Here is a 20,408-nt window from a genome sequence, read left to right on the forward strand (position 1 = left end):
ATCCAGCCAACTTGACACAACTGCAGGAAGCATTGGAGTCAACCCTGATGAATTGAGGCTGTTCTGAGGGCAAAAGGTGGTGCAACTCAATATTAGGAAGGTGTTCATAATTTGTTGTACACTCAGTGTGTGTATATATACATACATAAACTTTAAGAAAATGTTCGGATTGTAAAGAAAATATAAAAAGTACACAGAAAAGAGAACAAAAAAACACCGAAATAAATAATTCCAATTATTATGCATTCAGGAGTATTTTTGACATGCCATGGGCCTCCATTGATTTCTTATAATATTTGAGACTCAGATAGCATAAGCCATGGCAAAATGTTAAGAATTGCAGTAAATTAGCTTTAAAACAGCTAAATCCTGTCACTATGGCCAACAAGGTTGCCTCTACAATTTGCGGTTAGCGACACACCACTGGGCAAGCCTCCGCCACGCCCACCACCTAAGCCCCATTTTGACCCAGAAAAAACCCTGGAAGCAAGTGTGGTGGTACCATATATTTCAAGACATTCCCGGCAAACCTCAGTCTTATCCGGCTTTGTGAAAACATTTGATCCCCTCTGTGGGAAAAGGTAGTGGTGGAGTAGAATGATCAAATCATGTTGTCAAGGTAACAGGTTGTACCAAGAACAATATGTCACACTGGGGATGCTCTTGCAAGGATTAAATCTGTAGCCCTGGCAACTCCTGAACAACTCCAGATCTGCAATGCACCCCCATCAGGATGACCAGGTAAGTGCGAGCTGTGCTGATATTTTTTTATTCAATAAATCACAACGTTTGAAACCCACAGCAAGGTGACTCAGGTCAATGCTGTTGCAAAAAAATACTTAGTTCCCCTATTGGTGTGGTTTCATACACTAGAACTGCAGCACAGCCCTATTCCTAAAATGGCACTGTCTTGCAACATGGTGAATGAAAAATAAAGGTGGAGACTACTGCAGAATCAAGAGGCATTGAGGCACCCCTTAACATAGCTCCTAATGTAACCATGGAAACCTATATTTCATGGAGTGAATCTCGCTGGAGTGGGATTGAATGATTAGATATCTCTGCAGAGCCTTTGTAATACATTTACATGGTTCTTCATAATATACCAAGTCTTATAAAAATGATTAAAACATGAACTACTGTACAGATACTGTAAAGTATCATAATATGATCCCTAATTGTCTTTATACATCCAAACTAGTCTTGAATTTATTCAATCATTTGGATTGTTTAATATGAACTAGCTATGTAAGATTCTCAATATATGATGTGTGTGTGTTGCACATTATGTTAGTTTGGTCAGTTTCAGACAAATCAATAATGAGATTTTTTTAAACACTGTAGTCTCGTAGGTAGGTAACAGCCTAAAACAGACTACAGTATTACACGGAACCACTAGTTTGAGTACCAGCAGAGCGAGGCCCAACACGGCTGAAAACATTTCTCCCCCCAGCAGGTGGCATTGTTTCACCCACAAGCAAGGAGTTTTTGTATGAAGGTCAATGAGAGAGTCGAATTTGTTCAACAAAAAAACGAATGTGAGGTTTCTTTGATAAAATATAATTTTCGTAATGCTTAAATTGTTACGAGTGTACTGATAAGTAGGACACATGACAGCCCGGAAACTTTGAGAAAAAAAACACATATTGAAGTTGTCTCGAGATGGCTCTGCATATTCAGGATGTGAAGCTATTAGCATATCATCTCTCTCCATTGAATACAAACGATTGACGTCAATATTCAAAAAAGGATTACAATAATTAAGCAATAAGGCCTGAAGATGTGTGGTATATGGCCAATATACCACGGCTATGGGCTGTTCTTAAGGCAATGCGGAGTGCCTGGACACAGCCCTTAGCCGTGCTTTATTGCTATTATAAACTATAAACTGGTTACCAACGTAATTAGAGCAGTAAAAATAAATGTGGTATACGATCTGATATACCATGGCTGTCAGGCAACAAAAATTCAGGGCTTCAACCACCCAGTTTATAATGAGAGTTATACAAAGAGTGGGTCTAATCCTGAATGCTGATTGGTTAAAACCGTGTTTCAACCAGTGTCTATTCCACAAATTACCACCCGCTAAATCTATGACATGAAATGCCTATTTACTCTGTTCCATTTGACCACGCAATCCACTGTCTCATCAACCCAGGCAGGGAAGTTATACACTTGATCTACACATTATCTCACATTTATTTTAGAATCACATTTAGTTTTCAACAGCAGAGAATTGTACAAACCTTGCTGTCTGTTAAAAGTGAGCACATTTTCTATGCCAGGCAAAATCGTGCCTCATTAGCTCATTGTTATGGCTGTATCCAAACAAATGTCACTACAATACAGTTTAAACAAATGCAGCTACTGTTGTTATTCTGTCTGCACTGTTTGACGTGACTGTAAATTAGCCGTGGTTGTCTAGCTAGGAAGTAAGGGATTAGAACGTTGCCAGCCAGTATGACAATGGGACATTTAGAAAGAACTGGGTTTCGTCCATTGATACAGAACAAAACGACTGACAGGGACGCGTCTCTTGGCAACCAAACCGATAGAAGGAACGACCAAGCGTCTCGTGAAACAACTCTAGATTTGTGTCGGGACTATATCTTGTGGAAGTATGAAATAGAATGAATAAAATCAACAACAAAAATGTGAAAATATGTCAATCATGTGTTGGTAACACGTTGAATAAAAGTGATAATGGTCTCGAAGCCAGTGTTTGGAGGATATATTGGCACGGTTTGCCCGCCCTCGACTTCGTTTTAGGCCTAACAACACCCGTGCCATAATATATCCTCCAAACACGGGCTTCTCAGGCTTTATAATGTAAGTATCCACCAATCAAAAGAAAAGATGGGCGGGAGCTAGACAGAAATGACCGCATCTCTGAGTGAACCAAGGGCCCTCTGCTTTGCGATATACTCCAGTGCAGTAGGTGGCAGTATTGCACTACATGTGGATTCTAGTCAAATGTTCAAGGTTTCGAAGAAGATTCTAATAAATGTATCAGGAGAAGTGCTTCGATAACAATTAGCTATCGATGCATATTGTTTGTCATATCACATGACTTTGTTTTGTGTTCATAGTAGCTACGGTTAAGTATTTTTATATTCAGGGAAAAGGCTGGTATAGGTGTACGTTTGGTTACTGGCTAGCTAGCAAGCTGCTAATTTAGCGCCTTCCAACTATCACAGCTACGTTTAGCAGGCATTCCATGTCAACTTTCACGAGTAGATATGGAACACCCATGCAGTATTTTTGAGGATTTGGAACGATATGTCGTGAAAGACGTAAGAAAAGCTTTTACCACCCCTCTCGTATACATCTGGTGTCGGTGTTTGTCAGCTAGTTGAGGGTTAGCCCTTGCGCATGACTCTATTACATTAACGTTACACAATTCGTTGGGAGAAGGCGTGTTCTTTACGGGGAGTTTTATAAGACCGATGCTCAATCTGAACATTAAGACGCGTCGCTTGCGTTAAGGTGCTTACGCTTCCAGAAACCTTATCTTTCGTATCACCGAGAAATAACAATACAATTGTTTTACGTTGATACACACCTTAATGCAGTGTTCCCATACGCCATATCCATGTTACTGCGGTTGTTTACGGAAGACAAGAGGCTACCTACCACCTGTGCTAATTAGCTATTATCTAGCATCCTCTAAACACCTGTGTGTGAGCATAACTCGAAATGTAGTTTCGACAGATTGAGGCACCCATAGAGCTGTATAGATCTGTGCAAAAGTATATATATTTTTTCATTTTGAATGATTCTTTGTCGCCGATGAAAGATCAGTTTCTAAAGCCATATCACAAGCGGTGAATATTGACGTTTCTAAACGTTAAAACACAGGGTAAGGATTGTTGTGGGCAAAGCTATTGGCTGAAAACGGTTGTGTTTTCGAGAGCAAGTTGAGGTTGAGCTTCTCTGAATTTTAACAAACTGAACAAAAATAAACACAATTTCAAATATTTTGAGTTCTTGTTCATATGGCTGGCGTGGTTACACGCGGTCTGTGGTTGTGAGGCCAGGTGGACATACTGCCAAATTCCATAAAATGACAGAGGCAGTTTATGGTAGAGAAATTCACATCCAGTTCTTTCTGGCACCAGCTCTGGTGGACATTCCTGCAATCACCATGCAAATTGCATGCTCCCTCAACTTGACATATGTGTCATGTGACGAAACTGTACAATTTAAAGTGACCTCTCATTGTCCCCAGGACAAGGTGCACCTGTGTAATAATCTTGCTGTTTAATCATTTTGACATGCCACACCTCTCAGGTGGACGGATTATCTTGGCATTGGAAAAATGCTAACTAATAGGGATGTAAACAAATGTATGCACAAACTTTGAGAGAAATATGCTTTTGTGGGTATTGAAAATTCCAGGGATTTTTATTTCAGCTCATGAAACATTTAACATGTGTTTTAAAAATTGTTCAGTGTAAAAAATGCTATCTCGCTAGATAGGATGCTAATAGATTTAGCTACTTGGTCATTATTTTACTAGCTTGCATCTTATGCTAGCACAGATGAAAGGGAAAACATTATCATATCATTATCATATCTTTGCTACTAACTAGTCTAGCTCTAGGCAGGCATACATTATATGAAAAGGTTAAATGTGCAATGGATATTAATCTGAGTATGGATATATTTTCATTTTTAGGCTCCACCAACGGTTTACTACATTCCAGATTTCATAACAGAGGATGAGGAGTCTCAACTATTACAACAGGTAATGGAATACAAAGGAAGGGGGTGACAGATGCACTACACATGTTTAGGTATAACATCAACTAGACATGACATCATGAAATGCCTTTATTCTAATGCTGTTCCAGGTGTATAAGGCACCAAAAACTAAATGGACACAGTTATCCAACAGAAGGCTCCAGAACTGGGGTATGTCAGTGATTTATAACTGAATGTGAGGTGAACTGGGAATGATATGACTGCTGGGTGAAATGCTATTCTTACGCCTATGTACTTAATACAGGTGGGCTGCCTCGTCCGAAAGGGATGCTTGGAGAGAAGCTTCCTGATTGGCTCCTGAAGTACTGCGAGAGAATATCTGCTCTTGGTGCATTTGCTGGGAAGACTGCCAATCATGTGCTGGTGAATGAATACAAGCCAGGGGAGGGAATAATGGTATGGTCCTCACATCAGCTTCAGTCATTAGCACTGTGTGATAACACCAATATTCTTGTGCACGTTTGTGTGTGTGTGAAAATAAGCGTTCAATACATTCCATCGGGTGTGGTTCTTCTCTGCTTTTGTGTCATTGTTCATTTTGTACATTACCAGTCAAAAGTTTGGATACCTACTTTATTTTTACAATTTTATACATTGTAGAATAATAGTGAAGACTTCAAACTATGAAATAACACATATGGAATCAAGAAGTGACCAAAAAAGTATTAAACAAATCAAAATATATCTTAGATTCTTCAAAGTAGCCACCCTTTGCCTTGATGACAGCTTTGAACACTCTTGACATTCAATGCTTTTCCAAACGTCTTAAAGGAGTTCTCACATATGCTGAGCGGTTGTTGCCTGCTTTTCCTTCACTCTGCGTTCCTACTCATCCCAAACCATAACCATCTCAATTGGGTTGAGGCCAGGTCATATGATGCAGCACTACATCACTCTCCATGGTCAAATTGCCCTTACACAGTCTGGAGGTGTGTTTTAGGTCATTGTCCTGTTGAAAAACAAATGTTAGTCCCACTAAGCACAAACCAGATGGGATGGCGTATCACTACATTATGCTGTGGTAGCTGTGCTGGTTAACTGTGCCTTGAATTCTAAATAAATCCATGTCACCAGCAAAGCACCATCACACCACCTCCCCCATGCGTCACGGTGGGAACCACACATGTGGAGAGCATCCGTTCACCTACTCTCACAAAGACACAGTGGTTGGAACCAAAAATCTCAAATTTAGACTCAACAGATCAAAGGACAGATTTCCTCTTTCTTGGCCCAAGCAAGTCTCTTGTTCTTGTTGGTGTCCTTTAGTTGTTGTTTCTTTGCAGCAATTCAACCATCAAGGCCTGATTCACGCAGTCTCCTCTGAAAAGTTGATGTTGAGATGTGTCTATCATCAGAATCCATATATATATTTTTAACCTCAATTTCAACATACTCTCCTCACCCAATACCAATGTGGTATGGATCTGAAATGTTATATGCTTTAGAACCGGAACCCCCAACAGAAGCTAACTAGCTAGTAGTCAGTTAGCCACTGCTAGCGGTTATCAGCTAACCTCAGCCCGGTCAATTCCTGCCAATCTGCACAGCGCTATTCAACCCAGAGCATATCGGACTGCTTTTTCTCTACTACATCTCCGGATTCCTACCGTAAGCTCTGAACATTTTCACCTGGCTCATCGCAGCTAGCAAGCTGCTATCCGAGAGGCTACTCCTGGCTAACGTCTCTGTCCCGAAGCAAGCACCAGTTACCCTGGAGATAGCCTCGAGCTAGGCCCATCTCCCAGCTAGCTGAAGAGGTCCATCAGCAACTTCTTGGGCTACAATACCTATTTTGCCAATTGGCCTGGAACCCTTTTACTGCCGACACGGAGCCCCGCCGATCCATCAAGATCCTACTGACGTAATCCGCCCGAGGGGGTTTCAACAGGCTCCTCAGTCGCGACGTCCCCTGAAGCCCTCCCTACCTGCTAGCCCCGGCCCGCTAGCTGTCTGAATTGCTGGCCTCGCCTAGCTTTTCACTGGACCCTATGATCACTCGGCTACGCATGCCTCTCCCTAAGGGTCAATATGCCTTGTCCATTGCTGTTTTGGTTAGCGATGGTCTTATTTCACTGTAGAGCCTCCAGCCCTGCTAAATATGCCTTAGCTAGACTTTTTGTTCCACCTCCCACACGTGGTGACCTCATTTGGTTTAAATGATGTCTCTAGAGACAAAACCCCTCTCATCACTCAATGCCTAGGTTTACCTCTACTGTATTCACATGCCACCATACCCTTGTCTTAACATTATGCCTTGAATCAATTCTTCCGCTCCCAGAAACCTGCTCCTTTTGGGAACGTTATTTTTCCAAACATAAAAATAGTGCCCCCTAGCTTAAAGAGGTTAACAACTGATTTGCTCAAACGCAGTAAGCAGGAAAGAAATTCCACAAATTAACTTTTAACAAGGCACACCTGTTAATTGAAATGCATTCCAGGTGAGTACCTCATGAAGCTGGTTGAGAGAATGCCAAGCGTGTGCAAGGCTGTCAAGGCAAAGGGTGACTACTTTGACAAATCTCGACTATAAAATACATTTAGTTTTGTTTAACACTTTTTTTGATTACTACATGATTCTATGTGTTAGTTAATAGTTTGTATTTCTTCACTATTATTTTACAATGTAGAAAATAGTGAAAATAAATCAAACCCTTTGAGTGAGTAGGTGTTTCCAAACTTTTCACTGGTACTATATATGATCAGCACCTGGTAGGTGGTGATTTGGCTACTGCTTACTGCAGGGGGGTTGGTTGTGTGTGTGTTGTCACAGCCCCATGAGGACGGGCCTCTGTACCATCCCACAGTGACAACCATTAGCCTGGGCTCCCACACATTGCTGGACTTCTACAGGCCCATCAGCGCCCAGGAGGTAAGCTCCTAACACAGCACTGTGTCTGCTCTCATTAATAAATATGTGAATAGATGCTAACATGTAATAATAATTCATCTATGGAGCACATTTCACACGCGCAATATACAGATGCAGTGCATTCGGAAAGTATTTGGACCCCTTGACTTTTTCCACATTTTGTTACGTTACAACCTTCTAAAATGGACTAAATACAAATAATCAGCTCAGTTGCATCCTGTTTCCATTGGTCATCCTTGAGATGTTTCTGCAACTTGATTGGAGTCCACCTGTGATAAATTCAATTCATTGGACATGATTTGGAAAGGCACACACCTGTCTATATAAGGTCTAGAGGTCGACCAATTATGATTGTTCAACACAATAAACACAATAAATTTTGTTTGAAATAAATAATGAAACATGTTAAATTTGGTTTAAATAATGCAAAAACAAAGTGTTGGGGAAGAAAGTAGAAGTGCAATATGTGCCATGTAAAAAAACTAATGCTTAAGTTCCTTGCTCAGAACATGAGAACATGAAAGCTGGTGGTTCCTTTTAACATGAGTCTTCAATATTCCCAGCTAAGAAGTTTTAGGTTGTAGTTATTATAGGACTATTTCTCTCTATACCATTTGTATTTCATATTAGACTATTGGATGTTCTAATACGTACTTTAGTATTGCCAGCCTAATCTCGGGAGTTGATAGGCTTGAAGTCATAAACAGCGCAATGCTTGAAGCATTGCGAAGAGCTGCTGGCATACGCAGGAAAGTGCTGTTTGAATCAATGCTTACGAGTCTGCTGCTGCTGCCTACCACCGCTTAGTCAGACTGCTCTATTAAATCAAAGACTTAATTATAATATAATAACTCACAGAAATACGAGCCTTAGGTCATTAATATGGTCAAATCTGGAAACTATCATTTTGAAAACAAAATGTTTATTCTTTCAGTGAAATATGGAACCGTTCCGTACTTTATTGACGGGTTGCATCCATCAGTCTAAATATTGCTATTACATTGCACAACCTTCCATGTTATGTCATAATTATGTAAAATTCTGGCAAATTGGTTCGCAACGAGCCAGGCGGCCCAAACTGTTGCATATACCCTGACTCTGCGTGCAATGAACGCATGAGAAGTGACACAATTTCCCTAGCTTAATATTGCCCGCTAACATGAATTTATTTTAACTAAATATGCAGGTTTAAAAAATATCCTTCTGTGTATTGATTTTAAAAAGGCATTGATGTTTATGGATAGGTACATACGTGCAGCAATTGTGCTTTTTTTGCAAATGCGCTTTTGTTAAATCATCCCCCGTTTGACGAAGTTGACTGTCTTTGTTAGGAAGAAATAGTCTTCTGACAGTTCACAACGAGCCAGGCGGCCCAAACTGTTGCATATAGCCTGACAGCTTGCACAGAACGCAAGAGAAGTGACACAATTTCCCTTGTTAAAATAAATTCATGTTAGCAGGTAATATTAACTAAATATGCAGGTTTAAAAATATATACTTGTGAATTGATTTGAAGAAAGGCGTTGATGTTTATGGTTAGGTACACATTGGTGCAACGACAGTGCTTTTTTTCTGCGAATGTGCTTGTTAAATCACCTGTTTGGTGAAGTAGGCTGTGATTCAATGATAAATTAACAGGCAGCGCATTGATTATATGCAACGCAGGACAAGCTAGTTACCCTAGTAATATCATCAACCATGTTTAGTTGGATTCTTTTTATAAGATACATTTAATTCTAGCAAGCAACTTACCTTGGCTCCTTGCTGCACTCACGTAACTGGTAGTCAGCCTGCCACGCAGTCTCCTCGTGGAGTGCAATGTAATCGGCCATGATCGGTGTCTAAAAAATTATGATTACCGATTTGTTATGAACTTAAAATCAGCCCTAATTAATCGTCCATTCCGATTAATTGGTCGACCTCTAATAAGGTCGCACAGTTGACTGTGCATGTCGGAGCAAAATCCAAGCCATGAGATCAAACGAGCTCCGAGACAGGATTGTGTTGAGGCACAGATCTGGGGAAGGGTACAAAAAATGTCTGCATCATTCAAGAACACAGTGGACTCCATCATTCTTTAAAAAAATATATATATATTTTATTAATCCGTTATTTTACCAGGTAAGTTGACTGAGAACATGTTCTCATTTGCAGCAACGACCTGGGGAATAGTTACAGGGGAGAGGAGGGGGATGAATGAGCCAATTGTAAACTGGGGATTATTAGGTGACCGTGATGGTTTTTTGAGGGCCAGATTGGGAATTTAGCCAGGACACCGGGGTTAACACTGGTTATCACCGGCAGTGCCCTGTGGTATTGGGATATTGTTTTAGACCAGAGGAAAAGGTGCCTCCTACTGGCCCTCCAACACCACTTCCAGCAGCATCTGGTCTCCCATCCAGGAACTGCCCAGGACCTCGAAGGCCAGCATCGCAGAGTCGCTTCTTCACTGTTGACGTTGAGACTGGTGTTTTGCGGGTATTATTTAATGAAGCTGCCAGTTGAGGACTTGTGAGGCATCTATCTTTAAGGTCAACCCTGTTACGTGAACTGAACTCTTGTTTTAATATGGTGAAATTCTTCCTTTTGGGAAAGAAATTCAACAGAAACTGTCAAAATGTAATGCTCATCATATAGGAGTGGCAGGTAGCTTAGTGGTTATAGCGTTGGACTAGTAACCGAAAGCTTGACAAGGTAAAAAGATCTGTCGTTCTGCCCCTGAACAATCAAGTCAAATCAAAGTTTATTTGTCACGTGCGCCGAATACAACAGGTGTAGACCTTAGAGTGAAATGCTTACTTACAGGCTCTAACAAATAGTGCAAAAAAGGTATTAGGTGAACATCGGGTAAGTAAAGAAATAAAAACAACAGTGAAACGACAGTGAAAAATAACAGTAGTGAGGCTATAAAAGTAACGAGGCTACACACAGACACCGATTACTTCAAATCAAATTTATTTATATAGCCCTTCGTACATCAGCTGATATCTCAAATTGCTGTACAGAAACCCAGCCTAAAACCCCAAACAGCAAGCAATGCAGGTGTAGAAGCACGGGCTGATTGAGGGCTGATTGAGGTAGTATGTACATGTAGATATGGTTAAAGTGGCTATGCATACATGATGAACAGAGACTAGCAGTAGCAGAAAAGAGGGGTTGTTGGGTGGTGGGACACAATGCAGATAACCCGGTTATCCAATGTGTGGGAACACTGGTTGGTCGGGCCAATTGAGGTAGTATGTACATGAATGTATAGTTAAAGTGACTATGCATATATGATAAGCAGAGAGTCGCATCACCTTAAAAGAGGGATTGGGGGGAACACACAATACAAATACATCGGGTAGCAATTTGAATACCTATTCATGGGGTCTTATGGCTTGGGGATAAAAACGGTTGAGATTACTTTTTGTCCTAGACTTGGCACTCCGGCACCGCTTGCCATGCGGTAGTAGAGAGAACAGTCTATGACTGGCTGCTTTCTTTGACAATTTTTAGGGCCTTCCTCTGACACCGCCTGGTGTAGAGGTCCTGGATGGCAGGCAGTTGTATACTGGGCCAATAGCACTACCCTCTGTAGTGCCTTGCGGTCGGAGGCTGAGCATTTGCCATACCAGGCAGTGATGCAACCGGTCAGGATGTTCTCGATGTTGCAGCTGTAGAACCTTTTGAGGATCTCAGGACCCATGCCAAATCTTTTTAGTTTCCTGAGGGGGAATAGGCTTTATCATGCCCTCTTCACGACTGTTTTGGTGTGTTTGGACCATTCTAGTTTGTTGGTGATGTGGACACCAAGGAACTTGAAGCTCTCAACCTGCTCCGCTACAGCCCCGTCGATAAGAATGGAGGCGTACTTGGTCCTCCTTTTCCTGTAGTCCACAATCATCTCCTTAGTCTTGGTTACGTTGAGGGTTAGGTTGTTATTCTGGCACCACCCGACCAGGTCTCTGACCACCTCCCTATAGGCTGTCTCCATCGTTATCGGTGATCAGGGCTACCACTGTTGTGTCATCTGCAAACTTAATGATGGTGTTGGAGTCGTGCCTGGCCATGCAGTCGTGGGTGAACAGGGAGTACAGGAGAGGACTGAGCACACACCCCTGGGGGTTCCAGTGTTGAGGGTCAGCGTGGCAGATGTGTTGCTACCTACCCTCAACACCTGGGGGTGACCCGTCAGGAAGTCCAGGATCCAGTTGCAGAGGGAGGTGTTTAGTCTCAGGATCCTTAGCTTAGTGAAGATCTTTGAGGGTACTATGGTGTTGAACGCTGAGTTGTAGTCAATGAATAGCATTCTCACATAAGTGTTCCTTTTGTCCAGATGGAAAGGGGCAGTGTGGAGTGCAATAGAGATTGCATCATCTGTGGATCTGTTTGGGCGGTATGCAAATTGGAGTGGGTCTAAGGTTTCTGGGATAATGGTGTTGTGAGCCATTATCAGCCTTTCAATGCACTTCATGGCTAACGACTTGAGTGCTATGGGACTGTAGTCATTTAGACAGGTTGCCTTCGTGTTCTTGGGCACAGGGACTATGGTGGTTGAAACATGTTGGTATTACAGACTCAATTCGGGACATGTTGAAAATGTCAGTGAAGATACCTGCCAGTTGGTCAGCACACGTCCTGGTAATCCGTCTGTCTCCGCAGCCTTGTGAATGTTGACTTGTTTAAAGGTCTTATTCACGTCGGCTTCGGAGAGCGTGATCACACAGTCGTCTGGGAACAGCTGATGCTTTCATGCATGCCTCAGTGTTGCTTGCCTCGAAGCGAGCATAGAAGTGATTAAGCTCGTGTCACTGGGCAGCTCGTGGCTGTGCTTCCCTTTGTAGTCTGTAATCGTTTGCAAGCCCTGCCACATAAGATGAGCGTCGGAGCCGGTGTAGTATGAATCAATCTTAGCCCTGTATTGACGCTTTGCCTGTATATGGTTCGTCGCAGAGCATAGCAGGATTTCTTATAATCTTCCGGGTTAGAGTCCCGCTCCTTGAAAGCAGCAGCTCTACCCTTTAGCTCAGTGCTAATTTTGCCTATAATCCATGGCTTCTGGTTGGGGTATGTACAGTCACTGTGGGGAGGACTTCCTCGATGCACTTATTGATACAGCCAGTGACATTTGTGGTGTACTCAATGCAATCGGAAGAATCCCGGAATATGTTCCAGTCTGTGGAAGCAAAACAGTCTTGTAGTTTAGCATCTGCTTCATCGAACACTTTTTTATAGACCGAGTCACTGGTGATTCCTGCTTTAATTTTTGCTTGTAAGCAGGAATCAGGAGGATAGGGTTGTGGTCGGATTTACCAAATGGAGGGAGAGCTTTGTACGCTTCTCTGTGTGTGGAGTACAGGTGAACTAGACTTTTTTTTCCCCTCTGGTTGCACATTTAACATGTTGATAGAAATGAGGTTGAACTGATTTAAGTTTCCATGCATTAGTCTCCGGCCACTAGGAGCGCCGCCTCTCGGTGAGTGGTTTCCTGTTTGCTTATTTCCAAGGCAGTTAACACACGGTTCCTTCATTGAAAATAATATATTTTTCTTAACTGACTTGCCTAGTTAAATAAAGGTTAAATAAAAAATTGAGTAAAAGCAGGTGAGCTGGTTCTCTTTTTGGACAGTTTCTTGTGTTTTGTATTGGAAAACTGAGCGGTTCGAGCACAACACATCAACCCTGTTATCTATCCATGGATAGACAGGCTAGAAATGTTTTAACAATGACATGTTTGGGGGTGAAGAGCGCGTTCAATTTCCACTCGCTGTTGCACACAACAAGATTCTAGTCCCCATGTCATAAAGGGATTAATGGCTGATTTTTAAGAATAAATTGTCAACCCTGTTACTTTATTTGGCACTCAATAGACTCTTACTATAGTTTATTTAACATCTTAAAAAGGGAACTTGTTTTTATGAAGTTGAACATGTGCTCTTCTTGACAATGTTATGAGGTGATTTATTATAATAATTTACACTACTCAAAATAAGTTACACTTCTCAAAAGGCACCGAATTGGTGGAACTTGTTTACTAACGTCTTGTCACTCACTTCATCCCCAGCTGGATGAGGTGCCACAGACTGAGGAGAGCCGCTACCTCCTGTCTCTGCTGGTGCGGCCGCGGAGCCTCCTCATCCTCCAGGACGACATGTACGAGCGCCTCCTCCACGGCATCCAGGGGACGCACCACGACTCTCTCACTGAAAGGGTGGCCAACCTGCTCACTACCGGGGTCCTGCCAGGGGCCACATTAACCCGAGGCACCAGGGTGTCCCTCACCGTGCGTCATGTGCCCATTGTCATGAGGGCCAATCTGCTCCTGGGCAGGAAATGACAAGAGGAAGTGACATTTGAGGACTTGGGAAAAAATTGACACCATGATACAGACTGACTTGATTATGTCATTCATTGTCTGCCAAGGAAAAGTTTAAATGGGATCCTTGGGATGTCCCAAATTTCAAACGGGTAGGGTTGTTGCAGTGGATATATTACCGCCACACCGGAAGTCATTAGTCATGGCTGCAGTAAAGATCCACATGACAACGGTCACGGTAATCTCCTCTGTGTTCTGGACATGCGTTGGTAGCAGGGCCTTAAATGTGTAATTCACTAGCCACGTTGGCAGGTGGTAATACTCAGGGCTCTACAGTGTGAGCATTTCATAAAAATAGTCTAGTATGGGCACAAGTGCCAGTTGTGATTTATACCAAAATAAATGCCATTTTGTTTTATATCTGGTAATGCACAATGAAATCTGAATCCTGACGTTATAGCTATCCCACCTCGCACAGCAATGCTGCCTGTCTAGGGGGCTATGAGCACCATGTGTGAAGTGCTAAAAGGTTTGTTTTTAGAAGCAATGCGCACAGGAATAAAAGTTGGTCTAATTTACTCAATTTGACTACAGTGAGACGGTCCCTGTTTTTCTTGGCTTTTGACATTGTTTTGTTCACAAACAAGGTTTCTTTTTAATGTTGGAGTTTACTTCCACTGCTAGCAAAAACAGACATTGTCGGATTCTACTAGTGAGATTCTCACAGGCACACATGACTTGAGTGGCCCTGTTACCAAGGTAACCTTAAATGGGCAGCAGAATTATTTTCTGTTATTTTGGTTCAAAGGTCACAGACATTCTTACTAGTAATACATTTGTTTTAGAAACATTACTAAGCATGCTCATAGTTTTTTTGTGTGTAATTATGCAAAGCTATATTTTGTCTGGTCAAAAATGTGAGTGGCTAGTAGATTTAAAAATAATAATATTTATACCTGCCACAGTGGCTGGTATACAGAAAAGTTTGTTTTAGGCCCTGGTTGGTAGTACCCAAATTGCTAATGACCTTCAGGTCACCAATGGCCTGGTACTCAGGGCTCTATTGTCCTTCTAACCACTCTGACATCTGCAAATGCAGTTGAAAATCACAAACACTTATCTTCAAAACAGTATTGTGCTTTTAAAACTCACCTCAGTGTGATGATTAAGAATTTCAACAACAGGTTGAAACTGAGTGGAAAACATGGTCGTCGTTTCAAAGCCCAACACAATGAAATGGACAGCACTTTCTAAGGTGATGATTAATTCATAGCATACATACACATATTCGAGCTTACGCATATGCAAGGCTAAAAAGGTTTAAAAGACTAATTAAAATGATTGTGCCGTTATACAATATATAGCCTACCACATATTATGCACGGCAGAAAAACATAAAACAAAACTGATTTCAGATGTAATTGGTCTAGCCTACACTTCAAAATTAAACCAATTCTAGTAATTGCCTTTTGAGTGTGGACTGTATTATTATGCATACTGGATGGACTGGTTGCCTTGTGCTACACGCCAAACTTTGTCCATGAGTCTAGGAGAGAACGTATAGGCTTAGGCGATGCTGTTGGTTCATTGATTGTGCAGGGCGGCTTACGGAGTTAGCCTACAATTATAGTGATGTTGTATTTGATTTTTGAAAAACCTAGTGCATTCTTTATATTTTCATTATTTATTAGGCTTACACATGACCGTTTAGCTATACAGAATCTCACCACTACAGCTCTTCTCTTCTTCATTCCTTTCTCGGTCATGCAGAGAGAGGGGCTGTCAACGGTTGAATTAAATGTTTTGTTGTGAAAACATGTTCGTATCGATGTTCCCCAACAGATTTGACTTGGTTTCCCAAATTAAGCAATGGGTTGCTGCAGGAACAGAGTTGGAGAGCCCATGGCATACAGTTTGGGCGGAATATCACCTGTCACACTGCGAGTGCATGCTCCTCAAACAGTGATTGATGCGTGGAGTGAAGCAAGTGTTCTTATAAGCCCAGACATTTCTATATGCAACCCCGTGTGAAAGCAAGGTTTTGGGGTTGCCACTAAAAAGAGGATCCCTGCTGCTACTATATTTATTTCTTAGCTGCTCATATTAAGCACATGCTCCGCTAGAAAACTGAAGTAGCCTACCCAGCATCATTGGAGAAAAAAATATATCGGTGGGAAAGTGGCCTCCATACACTATTGGAGTACATACGGATGACGTCTTCTTTCCCCTGCCCCTGTTCTTGCCCTTGCCTGTTCTTGATAACTGGCCCTTCTTAAATCAAAACTAGTTTTGCACATTAAAGAGTAAATTTAGAAAAGTATGATTGGTGGAAATATGATCACTTGATGAGAGAACAGCTGTGCAGCCTAAGGCAAGGAACAGAGCACAAGCTTTTTTTTGCGACTTTCTCATCAGTAGCCTGTAGGTGCATCATGCAGCCCATATATTTTTGATTTCTTGGACATTTTTAAGGTTTGTGTCATTCACAATTGTTGCCAAATTACTCAATCTAGCAAATATGAACTGTTTCATATGATCACATCCGACGGCTCCGACACTCGTCGGATGTGGAACACCTGTGTGAGAATTCTGTTCATTGACTACAGCTCAGCGTTCAACACCATAGTACCCTCAAAGCTCATCACCAAGGATCCTGGGGCTAAACACCTCCCTCTGCAACTGGATCCTGGACTACCTGACAGGCCGCCCCCAGGTGGTGAGGGTAGGTAGCAACACATCTGCCACGCTGATCCTCAACACTGGAGCTCCCCAGGGGTGCGTGCTCAGTCCCCTCCTGTACTCCCTGTTCACCCATGACTGCATGGCCAGGCATGACTCCAACACCATCAAGTTTGCTGACGACACAACTGTGGTAGGCCTGATCTCCGACAACAACGAGACAGCCTACAGAGAGGAGGTCAGAGACCTGGTCAGGTGGTGCCAGAATAACAACCTATCCCTCAACATAACCAAGACTAAGGAGATGATTGTGGACTACAGGAAAAGGAGCACCAGGCATGTCCCCATTCTCATCGACGGGGCTGTAGTGGAGCAGGTTGAGAGCTTCAATTTCCTTGGTGTCCACATCAATAACAAACTAGATTGGTCCAAACACACCAAGACAATCATGAAGAGGGCACAACAAAGCCTATTCCCCTCAGGAAACTAAAAAGATTTGGCATGGGTCCTGAGATCCTCAAAAGGTTCTACAGCTGCAACATCGAGAGCATCCTGACCGGTTGCATTACTGCCTGGTACTGCAACTGCTCGGCCTCCAACCGCAAGGCACTTCAGAGGGTAGTGCTATTGGCCCAGTACATCACTGGGGCAAAGCTGTCTGCCATCCAGGACCTCTACACCAGGCGGTGTCAGAGGAAGGCCCTAAAAATTGTCAAAGACCCCAGCCACCCCAGTCATAGACTGTTCTCTCTACTACCGCATGGCAAGCGGTACCGGAGTGCCAAGTCTAGGAAAAAAAGGCTTCTCAAAAGTTTTTACCCCCAAGCCTTAAGACTCCTGAACAGTTAACCAAAAAGTTACCTGGACTATTTGCATGTTGTGCGCTCCCCAACCCCTATTTTACGCTGCTGCTACTCTCTGTTTATCTTATATGCATAGTCACTTTAACTATACATTCATGTACATACTACCTCAATTGGCCCAACCAACCAGTGCTCCTGCACATTGGCTAACCGGGCTATCTGCATTGTGTCCCACCACCCGCCAACCCCTCTTTTTACTTTTCTGCTACACTCTGTTCATCATATATGCATTAGTCACTTTAACGATACCTACATGTACATACTACCTCAATAAGCCTGACTAACAGGTGTCTGTATATCGCTTTGCTACTTTTTTTCAAATATCTTTTTACGGTTGTTTTATTTCCTTACTTACCCACACACACACACACACACAACTTCTTTTTTTTCCGCACCATTGGTTAGAGCCTGTAAGTAAGCATTTCACTGTAAGGTCTACATCTGTTGTATTCGGCGCACGTGACAAATAAACTTTGATTTGATTTTACGCTCAACATAGCCACTTCATAATCGCACTCGCTCCCGAATCGGAAAAATATCCTTATTCCACATTTGTTGTTTAACCTTTGAGTCAATACTTTGAAGCACCGTTGGCAGCAATTACAGCTGTGAGTCTTTCTGGTTAAGTATCTAATAGCTTTCCACACCTGGATTGTGCAACATCTGTCCATTATTCTTTTAGCTCTGTCAAATTGGTTGTTGATCATTGCTAGACAACCATTTTCAGGTCATGCCATAGATTTTCAAGTAGATTTAACTCAGAACTATAACTCGGCCACTCAGGAACATTTGTCTGCTTAGTAAGCAACTCCATTGTAGATTTGGCCTTGTGTATTAGATTATTGTCCTGCTGAAATGTGAATTAATCTCCCAGTGTCAGTTGGGAAGCAGACTGAACCAGGTTTTCCTGTAGGATTTTGTCTGTGCTTAGCTCCATTTACGTTTCTTTTTTTATCCTGAAAAACTCCCCCGTCCTTAACGATTACAAGCATACCCATAACATAATGCAGCCACCACTATGCTTGAAAATATGGAGAGTGGTACTCGGTAATGTGTTGTATTGGATTTACACCAAATGTAACACTTTTATATTCAGAACAAAAAGTGAATTGCTTTGGCTAATTCTTTTCTCCAGTATTACTTTAGTGCCTTGTTGCAAACAGGATGCATGTTTTGGAATGTTTTTATTCTGTACAGGCTTCATTTTCACTCTGTTAATGAGGTTAGTATGGTGGAGTAACTACAATGTTGTTGATCCATCCTCAGTTTTCTCCTATCACAGCCATTAAACTCTGTAGCTGTTTTAAAGTCACCATTGGCTTCACAGTGAAATCCCTGAGCAGTTTTCTTTCTCTCCGGCACCCGAGTAAGGAAGGACGCATGTATCTTTGTAGTGACTGGGTGTAAAAGTGTAATTCAGTGCTCGACTGAGGGACCTTACAGATAATTGTATGTGTGGGGTACAATGATGATGTCATTCAAAAATCATGTTAAACACTATTATTGCACACAGAGTGAGTCCATGAAACTTACAGTATGTGACTTGTAGCTAATTTCTACCCATTGTATGTACAGTATGTTTTGATACGGTTCGAATCAGGCAAGTTTTTATCCGAGGCTTCATGAGGTGAAGCCTTTATGTACATGTAGAATACTTCCTCACTGTTTCACATTTGGAATAATGTGGCTAATAGCCTACACAAATAGGCTGCAATATTAAAAATAAATGAAATCAAATTTAATCCAATTTGAGACTCCTGAAGTCACCACGGCCTGTAGGTCCAGCGCCGGGCCCGACTGTTTTCTATAGTGAGTATTGCCAACCCAGACAATCTTTCCTGAGACATTGTGCATTATATGTCCGTTCCACTGCACACAATTTAAACTTACTCATGATTGACACATGCCAAGATATACCAGAGATAAGGGACTTGATATTTGCTACCACAGAACTCAAACACTGGTTCAGTGGTAGGAATGAAACCGCAAACTGCTTTTTGTTGTTGTCTGCTGTTTGAAGCTCAGTTGTTAGAACATGGTGCTTGTAATGTCAGGGTAGTGAGTTCGATTCGCGGGACCACCCATATGTAATATGTATGCATGCATGACTGTAATTCACGTTGGATAAAAGCGTCTGCTAAATGGGAAATATAAGAATTAGGCTCTTGTTCAAAAGTGTATATCAGACCCCCGGAATAAGCTCCACTCATTGCACTGGTGTGGACATAGCCTTGACCATGGCATTTGTTTACCAATATACTTTCAATCAGTTATTTTTTTCCTGAGGAACTTTTTCAGTCATTCCTGAAGCCCAAGAAACAAGTACTTAGAATCCTAGTATTGAAATTATAAAGGTTTATTAATTGTAGCGTTGGGGAAAGTAGTGGTATGTGTTAATTGTAGGGGTACTCATGGGGCTGGGGATCAGAAATGGCCCGTGCGAGAGAGGCAGGGTTATGTTTTCATGGCTAGACTAGTGCAAAAGTTGTCATATGCTGAGACAGTGAACAAAGTAGAGGAAGATGGGTCAAGGGGGAGGGATCCTGAGAGTAGGGGTGTGAGGTAGATATGTACCAGTACAGAGGGATAGGCCAAAAAGTGATATGTTAGAGTAAAATAGGATTTTTAGCATTTATAGCAATGGTTATCAACTGTACTGGAGGGATAGAACGTAGGTCACAGAAAATTAAGGTTGTGGTGGCAGCTGCAGAGAGGTAGTTGGGTGTGGAAGACATGACATTAGAAGATTTACAGGGTGTGTTAAGTGGTGGTGTCTCATCCTTTCAGGTTGTTGGCCTGAGGTAGGACTAAATAGATTTAAATTGTGGAGTAGGGTGGTGTTATTTTTTTGTGAGTGTAGTGTTAGAGGGTAGTTTAAAAAAGTATATATAAAATAAATAACAAATTCAAGCAAAGTATAAGGGAGTTAGTTCTA

The 20,408-nt window shown here is 42.0% G+C and overlaps 1 protein-coding gene across 3 annotated transcripts; it reads left to right on the top strand.

Annotated features, from left to right (window-relative positions):
• The first annotated feature begins 525 nt into the window (after positions 1 to 525).
• Positions 526 to 14,528, top strand: alkbh6 (alkB homolog 6). Of its 3 annotated transcripts, none has more exons than XM_046307226.1 (6): positions 526 to 741; positions 4,679 to 4,747; positions 4,854 to 4,914; positions 5,009 to 5,160; positions 7,535 to 7,633; positions 13,680 to 14,528. In XM_046307226.1, the coding sequence occupies exons 1-6, from the start codon at positions 718 to 720 to the stop codon at positions 13,950 to 13,952; spliced, it is 678 nt and encodes a 225-aa protein (XP_046163182.1). In that variant the 5' UTR covers positions 526 to 717; the 3' UTR covers positions 13,953 to 14,528. The 3 variants fall into 3 exon arrangements, with proteins under 3 accessions (XP_046163182.1, XP_046163181.1, XP_046163183.1); XM_046307225.1 differs by lacking the exon at positions 526 to 741 and adding an exon at positions 2,965 to 3,293; XM_046307227.1 differs by lacking the exons at positions 526 to 741; positions 4,854 to 4,914.
• Positions 14,529 to 20,408: the final 5,880 nt, after the last annotated feature.

The sequence above is a fragment of the Oncorhynchus gorbuscha genome, linkage group LG16 (assembly GCF_021184085.1).
Source record: "Oncorhynchus gorbuscha isolate QuinsamMale2020 ecotype Even-year linkage group LG16, OgorEven_v1.0, whole genome shotgun sequence".
NCBI classification, from domain to species: domain Eukaryota; kingdom Metazoa; phylum Chordata; class Actinopteri; order Salmoniformes; family Salmonidae; genus Oncorhynchus; species Oncorhynchus gorbuscha.

Coding starts and splice junctions, on each gene's coding strand:
- alkbh6 (XM_046307225.1), top strand. CDS start 3,240: ATGGAACACCCATGCAGTATTTTTGAGGATTTGGAACGATATGTCGTG. Junction 4,748..4,853: donor AGTCTCAACTATTACAACAG/GTAATGGAATAC, acceptor ATGCTGTTCCAG/GTGTATAAGGCACCAAAAAC. Junction 7,634..13,679: donor GGCCCATCAGCGCCCAGGAG/GTAAGCTCCTAA, acceptor CTTCATCCCCAG/CTGGATGAGGTGCCACAGAC.